At 37.5% G+C, this 18,317-nt stretch overlaps 1 protein-coding gene across 2 annotated transcripts in view; it reads right to left on the reverse strand.

Annotated features, from left to right (window-relative positions):
- LOC109560541 (UDP-glucuronosyltransferase 2A1) overlaps window positions 1-18,317 on the reverse strand; it is a 57,773-nt gene that overhangs the window by 26,262 nt on the left and 13,194 nt on the right. The window contains exon 3 of one of the 2 annotated variants that reach the window (XM_070791556.1): window positions 12,286-12,917. The exons of the other annotated variant lie outside the window; for it this stretch is intronic. Within the exon in view, the coding sequence (XP_070647657.1) occupies window positions 12,286-12,917 (632 nt within the window). The remainder of the gene's footprint in view (window positions 1-12,285; window positions 12,918-18,317) is intronic. 2 annotated transcript variants of the gene reach the window in all.

The following is an 18,317-nucleotide window of genomic DNA, read 5'->3' on the forward strand; positions in this document are numbered from 1 at the left end:
GGAGCAGAGGCTAACACAAAACTGCAGAAAAGGGAAATATTAGTTAAAATAGGACACTTTGGAGAGCCTTAAATGCTATACACTGGGTTCAGTTTTAATCTTCATAAAAAGATGTGTACTCAAATTTTCAGATCAGGTACAGAAAATGATCATATATGTCCTTTAATAAACCTAAACTGGCATCTGAATATTATTTGAGTTGCAAAGAAAAAAAGCATATGTAAGTAGTTAAAATTAAATTTTAAGACAGCAGGATTTGATCAGAGTTATCAGGGAGAATATAATATTGGTTTGTGAATAGAGGGTCTAGAAGGAGAGTCATGACTGATGAGAAGTGAGAGGTGCTCAGTCATTAATAAGGAAGTGCTTGGTTTATACTCTGAGCAATCAGAGTGATAAGAACTCTAGTAAAATCACAAAACACTAAAGGAGTAGTAGTTACAGAAAAATTTTTTGACTTGCCATGTGTCATTAACGACTGAACATGTATGTGAATCTCAAGGGAGGGGAAATATTTAGGAGCACAGATTTTGTGTCCCATCATCGATCTGTATTTCAGTCCAATTCCAATTTCTCTTCAAAATGTTTGATATTTCATGCCTTCAACAAGCAACTTTTAGCACTTATTTTATACTGGATTCTATACCATGCACAGGGTATAAAGAAACAAGTAAGATACATTTCTAATTCAAAATGATCTCATAGATTATTGCAGAAAATAAATTAGCCCGATAATACGTCTCCATTATACTTCTACAAATATAAGGGAGATGGATCATAGAAGGTATAGATGAAATGAGGAAGGGTAAAGCTCGTGAAGGAGGTTGCTTGGTGGAGGAAGATAATGATGAAATTATAAGTTAGTTAAGTCTTTAAGAGTCTACTTAGTAGGTTGAAAAGTATTTCTTATAAGTGAAAGAGAACGTTAATGTATCTGTATTCTAATAATTGTGACATAGTTATACCAAATGTTCAGTTACAAAATAATATTCAATAATTTGAAAGAGACATTGAAATTTCAAGTCCCTTGAGAGCTTTTATGTTTGGAAAAAAAATAAAACAACAGAGTAGGTTTGCTTAAAGATGCAAAGAATAATCTAGGATCAAGGATTGAGAGTTGTGTTGTGTTGCATAATTAGGCTTTGCATAAACTCTGCTGCTGCCGCTACTGCTGCTAAGTCGCTTCAGTCGTGTCCGACTCTGTGCGACCCCAGAGACAGCAGCCCACCAGGTCCTGCTGTCCCTGGGATTCTCCAGGCAAGAACACTGGAGTGGGTTGCCATTTCCGTCTCCAATGCATGAAAGTGAAAAGTGAAAGTGAAGTCGCTCAGTCATGTTTGACTCTTAGCGATCCCATGGACTGCAGCCTACCAGGCTCCTCCATCCATGGGATTTTCCAGGCAAGAGTACTGAAGTTGGGTGCCATTGCCTTCTCCAATAAACTCTGCTAATGACTGGTGAAAAGCATAATCCAAAAGAGAATCAGAAAATAGAAAGCTACGACAGAAGCATAAATTCACTAAGAGAAAACAAATAATGTTATAATCTTAGAGGATAAAAGTCATTTTATACAGGATAAATAACCCCTAAGTGATTAAACAAAGATTGATAAATGTATCTAATCACTGTGATGAAGTTCATATGTTGTAAAAAAGTTTAAATGAAGTCAAAGAGAGAGCAGAGATATATAGTACAGGTTAGAAATTGACCTCATTATACATGTTATTGGGCTTCCCTGGTAGCTCAGCTGGTAAAAAATCTGCATGCAACCCAGGAGACCTGGACTTGATCCCTGGGTTTGATCCCTGGGATGGGAAGATCCCCTGGAGGAAGGCATGGCAACCCACTCCAGTATTCTTGCCTGAATAGAGAAATATCTCTAAGTTATTTTATTATATGAGAAAACTAAGATAGAGCTCAGATTTTGAAGAATGATTCATTTTCATAAATTTAAAAGTATAGGCATATATTCACTTATATCCAACTGAAACATTTACAATTCTGGATAAAATATAAAATTTCCCCATTAAAATTCATTTCTGATTTTCAAGAAAGAAAAAAGTCAGCAGACAGAATCCCTAAACAAAGTCAAGGTAGGAATTCTGATGTTCAGTCTTGTTTCTTTGTAGAACATACCATAGGTGCCAAGAGTGGAGAGAAGGAAAGTCTGAAGCCTTGCCAAGATCCTACACCCTGCGTATGTTCATGCAATGCTAGATTCTCAAGATATAGCCTCCCTTTTACAAACAAATTCACTTACACAGAAGTTTACGGCAATGATAATTGCTAGTTTTGACTTGGTGGTGTGTAGATGAAAAAGATCTCTTAGAATTCTTAACAGTCAATCTTCATATGGATTTCCAGTTCAAACTAGATAAGCCTCTTTGAAGAAACTTTGAACCTAACTGCAAACACTCCCACTGATAAAATTTGAAGGTAAATAAGCACCTCCCTGTTAAAACAAGGCTTCAGGACTGAGAACCAGCAAAAGCAGCAGAAGCCAGAAATATGAATTCGGCGATTTAAAATATTATTGTATGAAATGAAAAATAAAATTATTTTTTACAATAAAATTAAGGGTATGAAAGTGAAGTCTGAAAATATTGGTAAGAAACAAGAGACTAAAAAGAATAATTGTGAAAATTTGCAAAAGAAACAAAGTGAATTTCTGGAATTGGATGGTACGGGGAGGGAGGAGGGAAGAGGGTTCAGGATGGGGAACACGTGTATACCTGTGGTGGATTCATGTTGATATATGGCAAAACCAATACAATATTGTAAAGTTAAAAATAAAATAAAATATATATATATAAAAGAATTCAATAAATCAGATTTAACTTAATGAATAGATTGAAGGGTAGATTAAGCACAGCTGTACAAATAAACAGTGACCCAAAAAAGAAATCAAAAGATGTTATGTAGAATTAAGTTTTGAATAAAAAATGGAAACAATGATAGAGTGTTAAAGATGCATGAAGAATACACTAAGGCCTTTGAATCTAGTTATTGGTTTTGTCTACTTAGGACTTCCTCTTTCAAGTCTTTCTTCACTCTTTAGAGCTTGTGCGTTTTTCATGCAGCCAGACTGCACAACTAAGCCCTAAATTTCTGTTCTTTTATCCAAATCTTTCAACTACTTTAAATTTTCAGTCATTTTAAACATAAGCAATTATAAATTAAGTAGAGATTTCTGTATATCCTTCAGGATTATTACTATATTTTTCTAAGAGTGATTTTCTATTTCCATTACTCCTTCTGAATTATTCATTGGAATTTTATTGTAAAGGATTATAAAAATATGTGCCAACATATGATTAGTATGATTTGCAGTCTCACAGTATCTCCCTTCAAGATGCTTGTTAATCACAAAGGGGAAAATAGGGAGAATCCTGGCAGACGCACTCGGAACTAAGTGCTCAAAATATGGTCACTAGTAATAAACTGTCTATATGATGTACCTCTGATGCATCTCACTGTGAAGGACACACGGTTACTTCTATAGTATTCTTACCCCGAATACATTATCTCTCCCTAATCCCAAGAAAATACCAGGAAAAACGTTGAGGGGTATTCTAAAAATTAACTAGCCAATGCTCTTTAGAAAAACAAAGACAGCCTGTGGGAACTGTCACAAACTGAAGAGTAGGGAGACTGGACAAGTACATGCAAGGAGGAAACTTGGATTGTATACTGAAAAGAAAAAAGGATATCAGCAGGATAATTGATAATTTTTCATAAGAATTTCTAGTTTTGATAATTTTATCATGATTATATAAAATATTGATCTTAAAAACCCAGTCAATTAAAACATCAATGATTCCTTCTATATTTATTAATTAGAATTTAAATAATTTCCTACTATTCAATCACTTATTTATACTTATATTGCTATAACTCAAAAATGTATTTTTATACATTTAATTATAATCATTATTTATTTTATTGTTCAAATTGTCACAGATATTGGAAACTTTTTCATACATTGGTTTCTACATCCTTTTGATATGGCCCCATTATTTTCAATTACTTGTTCCTTTTTAAACCACAAAATGTTTCAGGATCATCTACTATTTTCACTGTCCCAACCTTAGAACTGACCATTTCTTCAAAGAATGCTGGTTCATTTTATTAGAGAATGGCACTTAAAAATCAAGATGAGTATAGGACTCTGTGGGAGAGGGTGAGGGTGGGATGATTTGGGAGAATGGCATTGAAACATGTATAATATCATATGTGAAACAAATCACCAGTCCAGGTTCGATGCATGATACAGGATGCTCCGGGCTGGTGCACTGGGATGACCCAGGGGATGGTATGGGGAGGGAAGTGGGAGGGGGGTTCAGGATGGGGAACACGTGTACACCTGTGGTGGATTCATGTTGATGTATGGCAAAACCAATACAATATTGTAAAGTAATTAGCATCCAATTAAAATAAATAAATTTATATCAAAAAAAGATGAGTATATTAGATGTGTTCATTGTTACTTGTGTTTTAGCTGTATATAGATAGATATAGTTCAGGCTTTAAACAACAATATCAGCAACATCAATGTCAACTTAGAAACACACATATATATAATATTGACAATTTTAGAATTAGCAATAAGAAAAATGCTAAAACATTATGGATAATTCAATAAAACCTTGTAATTCATGATTGCAGTATAAATTTCTGTGTAAAATATTTTTCATTTTTTAATAAAATAAAATTCTAAATTATAAAATTTTTTGGTATCCATTTATTGAATGGAGTATCCTTTCTCCATTGTATGTTCCTGTTACTTTGTGATAAAATAATTCTCCACATATTTGTGGGTTTATTTCTGGCCTCTCAATTCTGTTTCATTGATTTATGTGTCTGTTTTCCAGCCAATTCCATGCTGTCTTAATTATTATAGGTTTGTAATACAGCTTGGAATCAGGGAGCATTGTACCTCCAGTTGAGTTCTTCAGCTCTAGATTTTCTGCTTGATTCTTTTTAGAGTTTAAATATCCCTGGTAAATTATTCTTTCTGTTAATTAATTCATTTATCTTGTTCCTGAACTCAATGAATTGCCTGAGTTTTCTTGTCACTTTTTGGGTTTCTTCATGATAGTTATTTTGAATTCTCTGTCAGATAATGATATTCTGTGATTTTGTTTGGTTTTTGGAGAATTTTTATATTCTTTTTGTGGTGCAATGTTACTGTAGATCTTCATGAAGCTTGAGTTGTTCCTCTGCTGGCACATGTGAAGTAGTGAATGCCTTTCTTCTTTAGGTAATGTTTTCTTTCTTTTCTCGGCTGGTAAAGAATCCACCAGCAATGCAGGAGACCCCCATTTGATCTCTGGTTGGGGAAGATCCTTTGGAGAAGGGATAGGCTACCCACGCCAGTCTTCTTTGGGCTTCCCTGGTGGCTCAGCTGGCAAAGAATTCTCTTGCAGGGTGGGAGACCTGGGTTTGATCCCTGGGTTGGGAAGATCCCCTGGAGAAGGGCAAGGCAACCCACTCCAGTATTTTGCCTGGAGAATCCCAAAGACAGAGGAGCCTGGGGAGCTGTAGTCCATGAGGTTGCAAAGAGTCTGACACCAGTAAACAACTGAGCAACTAAACAGGAGCAGGAAAGATTCAATGGGTTAGAAATTAGCTGCCCTTCTATTGCTTTCCAGTAGGTGGCGAGATAGCACAAGTTTTTGTTTTTTTCTTGCACACGCTCTCTCTAGTTCTGTTTGAGAGTAGGCACTTTCCACCCTCCACTAGCTCTGTCAGAGGTGTTTGCTGGTGCTGGCATGTCACTGCTTTGGAGTCCTCGGTGCCCTGCTACCACTGTGTCACTGGTATTGCTGCCTGAGGCTCCAGGAGAGTGGGTGCTTCTGCTGGGTCTGTCATCTCCTGAGTCACATACAGGCTTGGTCTTCGGTCTCTACAGGGGTGATGCAATTTTGGGAAAGTAGGGATCACAAGTTCCTCTGCTGTGAGTGTTTGGTCCTTATCGTGGAGCCAGAAATCAAACATTATTTTGTTTCATAGACCCCTTACTCATTTACTGTGAGTGCTAATGTCAACTGACACAAGCCTTTCCAACCACTACATGGGGATGACTGAAAATGGAGAAGGAGAAACAGGGCCACAGGTGGAAATGAATAAGAAGAATGAGCTAAGTGGTAGGAGTTATTTAGTCTGATAAGTATCTGAAAAGGACTGGAGAGCAGCTATGTTAGAAAGGGATCTTAGAGATTGATTGATGTGTTGGTCACAAAGGTATATACAATTGATATGCAAATCACTGTGTGCTTTATGTACTTTAAACAGATACAAGAAAATTATTTATTAATAAAAGATAATAATGAGACAGCACTGCACTTCATATGGTTACAATTAAAGTAAAAGAACGAAAAGAAATGCCCAGTTAAGTGAAGATGGAGAACAATTGGAATACTAGTAAATGGCTGATGAGATTACAATTGGTATAAGAACTTGAAAATTAGCAGTATTTTCTAAAGCTAAATAGATTCATACCCTATGCCTTGGCAATTCCTTTCTTATATATACACCTTGTAGTACAACATACTTGTATTCACCAAAAGACATGTACAAGAATGTTCGTAGCAGTGTTTATCAAACATAGCCAAAACCAAGACAGCCAACATGACCACTGGCAGTAGAATGGATAAGTAAAATTTACGTTAATTCAAAGATTCTGTATAGCTATGAGAACAAACACCCCATATCTACAGGTGACAACTTGGACAAATATAAAAAGCATGATGTTAAATAAAAGGAGCAAAATACAAAAGCGCTATAATGTGCGGTTCATTTATATAGTTTAAAATTGGTCAGAGTTAACCTGTGGTGTTAGAAGTCAAGAAAGTTGTTATCTTCAGATGGGTGTAGGGTGTAGTCAGGAATGAGGAAGTTTAGGGAATTACGAGTGTAATAATGTTTTGCTTCTTGGTTTGGGTTCTGGCTGCATGGGTTTATACTGCGAAACTGGAATGAGCTGTACAATTTATGACTTATGTTTGACTTGCAAGAAAGGTTACGCAGAATCTTAAAAAGCTCACAGCACTAACCATAGGAAAGCCATATGTGAGAAGGAATTAAAAGCCTATGTGAGGGCAGATTAACAGAGATCCACATTTTCCAGGGAAAAGAGCAGATGTTGGCAATGGTGATTAGAATGGGAGTAGGATACAGAAAAACAAACAAACAAACAACAACAACAACAAAAACACCGGGCCTCAAAAGGCAGCCAGAAATCAAGTGCAAAAAATGTACTGAGTAATTTACAGTTTCAGGTAAGTGTGCTGGAGGGGAAATGTTATGAGGCTCATTTATTTTATGTTTATTTTTTATTTAATGGTCTGGATAAAGATAGGGTTAGCTATAAGGAATACATCTAAAATTTAGCAGCAGGGAAAGAGGGACCAACATGGAACCTCCATGGTCCTTACAGGTAAAAGCAGGTGTCAGCCACAAATTGGCACTTGTCATGGACGCTTGCCATCTACCTCTACAAGGATTAATATCCTGCTGAAGCTGCTGATCTCCAACACCTACTGAAGGAGTTCAAGGTGGAGAATAGAAATGAGGTGCTCTGTGCTCCAGGAAACTGGCAGGACATGTCCTCAGATAGTTAGATTTGCACAGGAGTTGATTTTATAAGCCCAATTCTTGTATCTCCTTATATCTAGAAAAGTACTAAAATCCTTCTTTGTGGTAACAATTGCTTCTCATGACTAGCAGAATCTTCATGAGACCAGCAGAAACTTTCACAGAAAATATGTGCTTGATTGCACTTCCTCCCCCTTTACCAAAATCACATGTATACTTCCTCCCTTGCTGCTGCTGCTGCTAAGTCGCTTCAGTCATGTCTGACTCTGTGCGACCCCATAGACGGCAGCCACCAGGCTCCCCCGTCCCTGGGATTCTCCAGGCAAGAACACTGGAGTGGGTTGTCATTTCCTTCTCCAATGCATGAAAGTGAAAAGTGAAAGTGAAGTCTCTCAGTCGTGTCCAACTCTTAGCGACCCCATGGACTGTAGCCCACCAGGCTCCTCCATCCATGGGATTTTCCAGGCAAGAGTACCGGAGTGGGGTGCCATCACCTTCTCCGGACCTTCCTCCCTTACCTCTTTGGAAAAGTTGTTCAGAGCTACCTGAGGGGCTGTCTCCTAGGCTGCAGTCCTCATATTGCCCCCAATGAAACTTAACTTGCAGCTCTCACATTGGGCATTTATTTTTCTTTTTGTCAACACAGGCTATACTGGCTGAATGGTACATAGATTAGTACTGGTCTTTCCTCTATTCTGTCTGCAGAATGCTGGGAAAAATAGAGACAGACCAGGAAACCAAAAGACACAGGCAAAATGAAACCATTCAGTTTCCTTATCAATTTAACTATTTTCATTACAACATTCAAGTCCTCGGCCTTCCTGTGGCTATAGCAATGGCTCGTAAGCAAGGGTTAGAACTGGACATGGAACAACAGACTGGTTCCAAATAGGAAAAGGAGTATGTCAAGGCTGTATATTGTCACCCTGCTTATTTAACTTATATGAAGAGTACATCGTGAAAAACACTGGGCTGGAAGAAGCACAAGCTGGAATCAAGATTGCCGGGAGAAATATCAATAGCCTCAGATATGCAGATGACACCACCCTTATGGCAGAAAGTGAAGAGGAACTAAAAAGCCTCTTGATGAAAGTGAAAAAAGAGAGTGAAAAAGTTGACTTAAAGCTCAACATTCAGAAACTAAGATCATGGCATCTGGTCCCATCACTACATGGGAAATAGATGGGGAAACACTGGAAACAATGTCAGACTTTATTTTGGGGGGCTCCAAAATCACTGCAGACGGTGACTGCAGCCATGAAATTAAGACACTTACTCCTTGGAAGGAAAGTTATGACCAACCTAGATAGCATGTTGAAAAGCAGAGACATTACTTTGTCAACAAAGGTCCGTCTAGTTAAGGCTATGGTTCTTCCAGTAGTCATGTATGGATGTGAGAGTTGGACTGTGAAGAAAGCTGAGGGCAGAAGAATTGATGCTTTTGAACTGTGGTGTTGGAGAAGACTCTTGAGAGTCCCTTGGACTGCAAGGAGATCCAACCAGTCCATTCTGAAGGATATCAGTCCTGGGTGTTCTTTGGAAGGAATAATGCTAAAGCTGAAACTCCAATTCTGTGGCCACGTCATGAGAAGAGTTGACTCATTGGAAAAGACTCATGCTGGGAGGGATCGGGGGCAGGAGGAGAAGGGGACGACAGAGGATGAGATGGCTGGATGGCATCACCGACTCGATGAACATGAGTTTGAGTGAACTCCGGGTGTTGGTGATGGACAGGGAGGCCCGATGTGCTGCGATTCATGTGGTCCCAGAGTCGGACACGACTGAGCAACTGAACTGAACTGAGTACCTAGTCCTGCCCACTCGAGAACTACCTATGGGTTGCATGTACAGCAAATCTCTCTGAGGTTGGAAGAGAAATCAGGCTCAGTGTAGTTTGAAGATATCTTGCAGAACAATTGGCCAGGACAAGATTTATTAATAGATTCACTCTTGAATATGAAAAATGATCGGCCTATATTCCCAGATAGGCCTGTCCCATTTGGAGTTAGAAGCATATTTAAAATTGAATTGATGATCATTTTAGTTTACCTCATTCATAAAAGATATCCTCACTGACAAGTAAAGCAGAGTTTTGAACCAATGCAATTAGATATTTCCTTGCTCAGTGAGCAGTAGTCGCTCAGTAGTGTCTGACTCTGCAACACCGAGGACTATAGCCCACCAGGCTCCTCTGTCCATGGGATTCTGCAGGCAAGAATATTGGAGTGGGTAGCCAATTCCTTTCTCTGGGGGGATCTTCCTGACCCAGGGATCAGACCCAGGTCTCATGCATTGCAGGCGGATTCTTTACCATCTGAGCCACCTGGGAAGCCTATTTACTTATTTCTCTCTCTTTCAAAATAGATATTTGAAGGGTTTTGTTATTGCTTGTTTGTTTTTTACATTTTATTTTTCTAGCCTTTCTCACAGAACTGAAGAACAGCCATTGAAATGGACACTTGGCAGCACATGATGTTATGAAACCTCTTGTGTTCAAAGAAAATAATATCAAATATATAAACTGATCTGTTTCAGGATTGGGTTACAGTTCACAGGTGTCTCTAATACTCGATGAATGTAATTGCAAACAGAGGACAACTGGATTTTACCAGTTCTTCTTGAAAATATTCAAGGCAGTTATTGTTGTCCAACTACATTGAGTAACATGAGGAGCATAAAGGATTTAAGGAAATAAAATATTCAATTTCTTAAATACTTCTGCAGCTAGATTATTGTCCTGTGAAAATGAGAAGTTGGGAACAATTTGTATCACAAAGGCTTTACACATGTTATATAATCTGTCACAATACCATTTGAGAAGGGAGATTTTGTATATCGCAGAGGCATTAATTTTCTACAAATATTTATTGACTATGTGCTATTTACATAGTCCCATAATAGTATAATCAGGGCATTGTCATTGCACAGTTCTGTGTAGTTTGTTATAAATAATATTCAACATCAATATAATCCTTCGTAATTGACATAGCATTGCTGCTATTGTTCAGTTGTTCAGTCATATCTGACTGTTTGCGACCCCATGGACTGCAGCATGCCTGGCCTCCCTATCCTTCACTATCTCCTTGCTTGCTCACACTCATGTCCATTGGGTCAATGATGCCATCCAACCACCTCATCCTCTGTTGCCCCCTTCTCCTCATGCCCTCAATCTTTTTAGAGTAAAAGAATAGTATCTTGCATATTACCTTTGTAAGAAAGTACCATTGGTAACATCACTTAATCGCTGTTAATTACTATCCCTGCTACTAGTAATAGATCTAGAGAAAAAAAGCATTCAGGAAAGAATAAAATAGAAAAAGAAAGAGAGGAAGACTCATGAAGATCAGAAAAAGAATACAAACAATAAACCATAACTGGCCTATACAGTTTGTTTGATTTTGTTTGATTTTCATAAAGAATTGGTAAGGCGAGAAACCCTGAGGCTTGCCAAAGATCCCTGAGCAATTAAGCTGGAGGCAATGCTGACCCAAGCACCCAGGGAAGCCTCAGGATGGAGAGATAGTGAGAGGCAAAGAAGAATATAAATTCAAGTTCCCAGTGTCTAATCCTAGGATTTTTAAAGCTTCCTAAGACAAAGAAAAAATGGAGAATGAAGAAGGGAAAGTAAATCAGGTATCACTTCAAAAGTATTTTTAGTAGTGTCATAATTTATCCATTAAAAGCAGAGATATTACTTTGCCAGCAAAGGTCCATCTAGTCAAAGCTATGGTTTTTCCAGTAGTCATGTATGGACATGAGAATTGGACTCTAAAGAAAGCTGAATGCCAAAGAATTTATGTTTTTGAACTGTGGTGTTGGAGAAGACTCTTGAGAGTCCCTTGGATTGTGAGGAGATCCAACCAGTCAATCCTAATGGAAATCAGTCCTGGGTGTTCATTGGAAGGACTGGTGCTGAAGCTGAAACTCCAATACTTTGGCCACCTGATGCGAAGAACTGACTCATTGGAAGAGACCCTGATGCTGGGAAAGATTGAAGGCAGGAAGAGAAGGGGATGACACAGGATGAGATGGTTGGATGGCATGACTGACTCAATGGACATGAGTTTGAGTAAGCTCTGGGAGTTGGTGATAGACAGGGAGGCCTGGCGGGCTGCAGTCCATTGGGTCGCAAAGAATTGGACATGACTGAGCACATGAACTGAACTGAATTTATCCTGGTGAATGTATTTATATTTTCATTTATATTTGAAGATATTTTCATTTATACTTGAAGGTTGATTTGCACTTTGAAAAGCTATTACCTAAACAGGCACAAGATTATTTGTTTGAGACAACATCATGCATATTAATACCACCATTCCATTGTTTAGGAATTTTCCAAAAATAATATTTAATTGTGTACACGTATATAATAAGTAGTAAAGAACCTGCCTGCCAGTGCAGGAGACATAAGAGACAAGGGTTTGATCCCTGGGTGGGAAACATCCCCTGGAGGATGAAATGGCAACACACTCCAGTATTCTTGCCTGGGGAATTCCGTGGACAAAGGAGCCTGGAGGGCTACAGTCCATGGGGCAACAAAGAGTCAGATATGACTGAAGTGACTTAGCCCACACATATTTACTTCAGCTTGGCATTTGCAGTGGTATGGAAATCTTTTGCTGTATCAACAATAAGAATAAGTAAGATATCTGGAATCATTAGTAACAGAACATTTTAGAGACTTACCTAGGACTTTGCTGTAGTATGAATTCCATTCACCCCAGTAGGATTGAAATATATAATCTTGCAGGGGATAAGATATGGTGTTTTTAAGCCTTTCACCGAAGGACATCTGGTCGGTGAGCTCGGAAAGGGCTGCAGGTACATAGGACGCAGGTGCTGGAATTTTTCCGCAGTGTCTCTCCACTGTTGACGCTGGGGAGAACCTCAGGGTGTACATAAATGGAATTCCTAATTTCAGAGCAACCAGATCTCCGCAGATTGTTACAGGGTCGGCCAGTAACACATCAAAACGACTTTTCCAAAGTCTTGCCATTAACTTGGGGTTGTTTAATACGCCATCACAGATTTGTATATTAATTCGGAAGAAAGTATCTAGGAGTTTTCCTAGTTCTTTGTAGAAAGTCCAGAGTGTGAGAGGAGTCGGTCTGTGATCTATCCACAACATTATCATATGTTCAATTAAGGAATCTATATTGCTTTTCTTGTAGGAAACAGGTATCACCTCAAAATTCACAGGAGAGTCAGAATTGGAGTTGATGAATAGAGTCGCTGATGAAGCCAGTACAGTCACATTGTGATTTCTTTGATTCAACTCTTCTAAAATTATCTTAATATTTAACCAATGGCTACCATCCGTTGGCCAAATTAGCACGTTCCCACTTAGAACAATTTCAATCAGAGTCAAATTAAAAATCAGGTGATGGTAAAACTTCTTAGGTATGGTGACATCCATTATGGAAACCATCTTACTGTAGATCTTTTAAGATGAAAAGAAGCTTTCAATGTATAAAGTATTTAGGTAGATTTTTTTTTCAAATAAAATAATATTTAATGTGACAGCTACATTCTTTCATAACTCAACTGATCTATAGATTAAAAGGAAAACAATATAACTCAAGTTCTTAAATGTATTAATATGATTATTCCAACAAAAGAAATGAAATCTGGTGCTATTTTAAAGAAAGAGAAGCAGACAGGTTATAAGCCTGATACCTGTGTTTTCTTCAGTAGTAACTCTGATTTATAAAATATATATTCAGATTAGTATATCTTTCCCCAAATTAGTTAGATAAAAAATAACAGTTCTCACTGCTATGGCCACTTTGTCAAGACTTACAGTCCTTTCAAGTTGGATGTCTTTAACTATAGGACATTTTTACATGCATTGTCTGATTCAATCCTTTTCATAGCTTGCTTGGCAGAAGTGATTCACTCCATTTCATGGAAAATGAAACTAATGTTGAATTGCATAACCCAAAGCATATTTGACAGAATAGTACAACTGGGATGATAATCATGATAATTGTTTCACTCGTTTCTGACTTCTTACAATAAGTTTTAGGAACTTTGTCAATGCCCAGTGATGGGCATTGTTATCATTTCCCCATGGCTCATATTTAGCAAAAATTAAAAACAAGATTCACTTAAAGGAGGTTTGCTAAAACACCTCAAGGAGTTGTTAGATTAATTGAGTGATAAATTACTACATATTTGATAGAGGATCTTTTTCTTCTGTAATAAAGCAAATTAATCACTGTCTCCTTGTTATAGGGAAATTTTAATTTTCTTGCCTATGATGTATTTACACACAATCAAGCACCCTAAGGAACCCCACACTTTTTACTCAGAGCTGTTTAGTAGCTTAACTTAGGTGGACACTAGACTTCATCAGTCCCACATTCAGAAACTGTCTTTTAATAAAGTTTGTGACCCTGGTGAATTACCAAGATCCTCTCAGCTTTAGAGATGATGCTAATTTGCTACACTACATTAGCAATAATATCTGCAAAGCTGCTTTGCAAACTGCTTGGCTCAGAGCAAGAGTTTAGTAATGCTGGCAGTCTAATAAATTTGCCATAAGATTGCCCAGTAAATCAGTGGGCTAGCCACAGAATTACTGGCTAGACATGGATGTAATGATATTTATTAGTTGAGGTTCTTGGTGAATACCAAATCGAACAAGGTCAACTATTAATATACAATGGTGCTGTTTTAAAAGTTAAAATATTTAAAGGCTGCCATTAAAAAGAGAAAATAAGAACAAATAAAGTGATTAAAAGAATAGAAGGTGGGAAATGAGAATGGAAATTAATTGCTGAATTTTATCTTCATAATCTATTGCCTCTGAATTGTGTCATTTCAGGCCCCTGAAGAACAAGAGGACCAGGAAAGCTGAGAAAGGGAAAGAAAGCATAGAGAAGTGATACTTTTAGAATGATTATATTTGTGTCCTTTCAAGAGCTAGCCCCAGTTTGATTATAGTGGCAAAAATGTGTAAATTAATTAGATTTTGAAGAAAAATAGCAAAAGAAGAGTATGAGTAATCATGAGGTCCATTAAAATAGGTCTAGTGAAAAGAATTTGAAATATCTTCATAAAGAAATCTGTGGCTATCATGATCTTATAGAAAGGAGACAAGCACATATAAAGAATACCTGAAAGTTTATATGTTAAACACTGAGCATGTAAAGAATATAAACTGAAGGTTTATATGTGAAATACTGAGATTTGTCCAATTATCGAAGTCCATGTAAGTATAATAATTAATTAGAGATTACTGTCAATAACTATGAAAACACTTATCAAAATATACCCAAGAATCAAATGCAAGTAGGCAGCCCTAAATTATCCTGAATTAAAAAAAAAAGAAAATTCAAGAGCTCATGGAATCAGCTTTCTACTGTTAAGTGATCTCTTCAGGACAATAATATAATTATCTATTTTAATAAAGACAATAAAAGATAACAAAATTGATTAGTAACTGATATATATGTATAGATATTAAATTATTCTTGACTGTTGAAATAATCTCATTATAATCAATAGAGGTATCTGCTTTTTTTATTCTATGGTTTCCTGTATGTCTAAATTATTCATAATTTGAAAATTCAAAAATTATGAAGAGATTAAAAATAAATTATGTTTGGGGACATATGCATGTATAAGCTGATTTAAATTTCCATCAGTGAAAAAATAACAAGCCAAATGTGCATAATTTCATGAAAAATTAAAGTTTTGTAACTTAAAACAATCACACATTTGTTTGTTTATTAGTTCATTATAAGGGTTCAGTAATAGCACTGTGGAATTGTCATTCTGGAGACAGCATACGTCCAGTTGGCCCAACTTCATCAGTTTGTATGTAAGAAAACAGGTCAGGAGAAGTTTCAATAATCTGAAAGTCATAATGCTGTAAATGCATAAGTATTTTGATTTTCCATCCAGTGTTTTTTCTTCTATATTCTACTTTTTAAATGAAATAGTTGAGGTACATTTTATAATAGTAAAAATTTAAAAATACTGTATTTCACAATTGTGAATATTTGATAATGGCATCTTAAATGTAACTAAAGAGCTCAGGAAATAATTTTAAAAGTATATGCCTGTGAAATATAAGTACCACAACTGAAAACTTGATCAGTCATAGAACCTTTGTACCAATTACAATACTGTTATTGTACTTTGAATTTTAGGGGAGGAAAAACACTTTCCCCTACCTTTTCTAGGTTCTTCTGACTCATCTAAGAATTAAATCAACATGAGACAGATGAACAGGGGAAAAAACAAATTTAATGACACATAGGGTCTCCGTAAGACTAGGAGGTCCAAGGATAAGCTAGATAATTGAGGTTTGCATGTCACCTAATGGCTCAGACAATAAAGAATTTGCCTGCAATGCAGGAGACCCAGGTTCAGTCCCTGGGTCAGGAGGATCCCCTGGAGAAGGAAATGGCAACCCACTCCAGTACTCTTGCCTGGATAATCCCATGGACAGAGGACCCTGGTGGGCTACAGTCCATGTGGACACAAAGAGCCGAACAAGACTGAGTGACTAACTTTCATTTCCACTTTCATGGCACCTGAGAGAAAGAGAAGGAGGCAGGGGCTTGGGGTTTTAAAGGGGAGGAAGAGAATTCACACAGAGATGAAAAATCAAATATTTTGTAAAGGAATGTTTGCTATGCCATAGCGACAATGGAACACAGAGTGAATTTTGGTCTCCAGGCCCTGGTGAGTTCCCTACCACAGTAGCCCATGTTCTCTGTAGATCTCTCTGGTGGAAGGGCTCTTCTGGGACTGAGTACCTTATCTAAATTATCTTAAGCTGTTAATGAGGAGGTTAAAGAAAAAAAAAACACTTCCTGAGTCTTTGTCTCTTATTAAAAACATTCAGCCCCAGATAATCCTCAAGCCAAAGAGACACTTTTGAGGCTGGCAGGTTTTGCTCCCCTTCAGAATCAATTGCTCCTGTTCAATCTCTATTTTGAAAAAAAGGACTCTAAGTAGTAATAAAACAGACATAAAGTTCTCAGAATATGATTTAATAAGAGTGTGTATATAACACTTGCTGGAGAATGTTAGTCATCTATATAAGACTAAATTGTTTGTTTGTTTAGTCACTCAGTAATATCTGACTCCTTGGTGACCCCACAGACTGGAGCCCACTGGGCGCCTCTGTCCATGGGACTTCTCAGGCAAGAAATACTGGAGTGGGCTGCCATTCCTCCTCTAGGGGCTCTTCCTGACCCAAGTATTGAACCCATGTCTCCTGCATTGGCAGGCAGATTTTTTACCACTGAGCCACCAGGGAAGCCCAATAAAACTAAATCAAAGTATCTTAAAATATGCTATTAGTTTGAATTGAAAATCTCTAAAACAACATTTTTGTACAGGAGTTTTTCTTGCAACATTTTTTCCCAAACATGCCCTGGCTTGATGGTTTCCCCTTCCTATGTGCTCCCCGAACGTTGCTCTGAATGCTAGGACTTAATTGTGCTGACTTATTTCTCATTGTTGCTCAAATTTGGAGATGGCTCCATCAGCCACAGAAGTCTGCAAACCAGTCCTAACATTGTTTTAGGAACAATGTTTTAGGAACAATTTAGGAGTAATCACCTCTTCAGTAACTTCAGCGTTTTTAGCCTTTCATCAGTGCTTCAATTGCATTTGAGCTGTTTGATTAGCATTTAGTTAATTCATTTGACATTTTAAACTTATGTGCACTTTCTTTTTTCCCTTTGTTGTACCCTGTATAAACCTCTTTTAAAGCTCTCTATAAAGAAATGCCAGCACTGGGTTTGGCATTAAATACTTCACCACTTCCTTGTTTGTAACCTCAGGCAAGTAACTCAGGGTCATTACAAAATAAGGGGAAATGACAATGCCTATTTTCTGTAGTTATGAATACTGAGTGAAGCAATTGTTGTTTAGTCACTAAGCCATGTCCAACTCTTTTGAGACCCCATGAACACCAGGGGGCCGCACACCAGGCTCCTCTGCCCAAGGAATTCTCCAGGCAAGAATGCTGGAGTGAGTTGTTGTTTCCTCCTCCAGGGGATCTTCCTCACCCAGGGATTAAATCTGTATCTCCTGAATTAGCAGGTGGATTCTTTACCACTGAGCCATCTAGGAAGCCCTGAGTTAAGAAACGCATGTAAATTATTCAGAATAAGAATAGCATTTGTGCTTAATAAATGTTAGCTATATTGATACTGTAGGAAGAGAATCTGATTTTAAAGGGATCAATTTAACCAGATCTCATCAACGAGGCTCTCCTCTCTCTACTCCTCAGACAGTGGCTGCCTGGGGCACCTGAGCTTTAATGCAGATATTCCCAGACACCTACAAATTCCTCCATAAGTGTCAGTCATGCTCAGTGTCCAGGTGCCTCACACATGATCTAACACTAACAGTATTCAGTTCCAAATTTCAAAAATGATTGAAGAAATACAAAGACATAAGGCTCAAGATTATTATACCCATAAGGATTATAACCTTCATTCCCTTACATTGAGTGGGAGCAAAACACAGTGAAAGTTATTCCTGGGAATTGTGGAAGTCCTGCAACAAATTCCATCTTGGATACCACACCTATGGTTATCATCTGGCTTATGGGTAACTGTGGAAAAGGGAATGTTACTAGTGGTGATTTGAAAACTTCAAAGTAATCAAGGTCAATTGAAATTTAAGCTAGAAGAAGGAAGGAAGGAGAGAGGGAAGCAAAGGAAAGACTAAGAAGAGAAAAACAGAAATAA

This window comes from Bos indicus, chromosome 6, assembly GCF_029378745.1.
Source record: "Bos indicus isolate NIAB-ARS_2022 breed Sahiwal x Tharparkar chromosome 6, NIAB-ARS_B.indTharparkar_mat_pri_1.0, whole genome shotgun sequence".
In the NCBI taxonomy this organism is placed as follows: Eukaryota; Metazoa; Chordata; class Mammalia; order Artiodactyla; family Bovidae; genus Bos; species Bos indicus.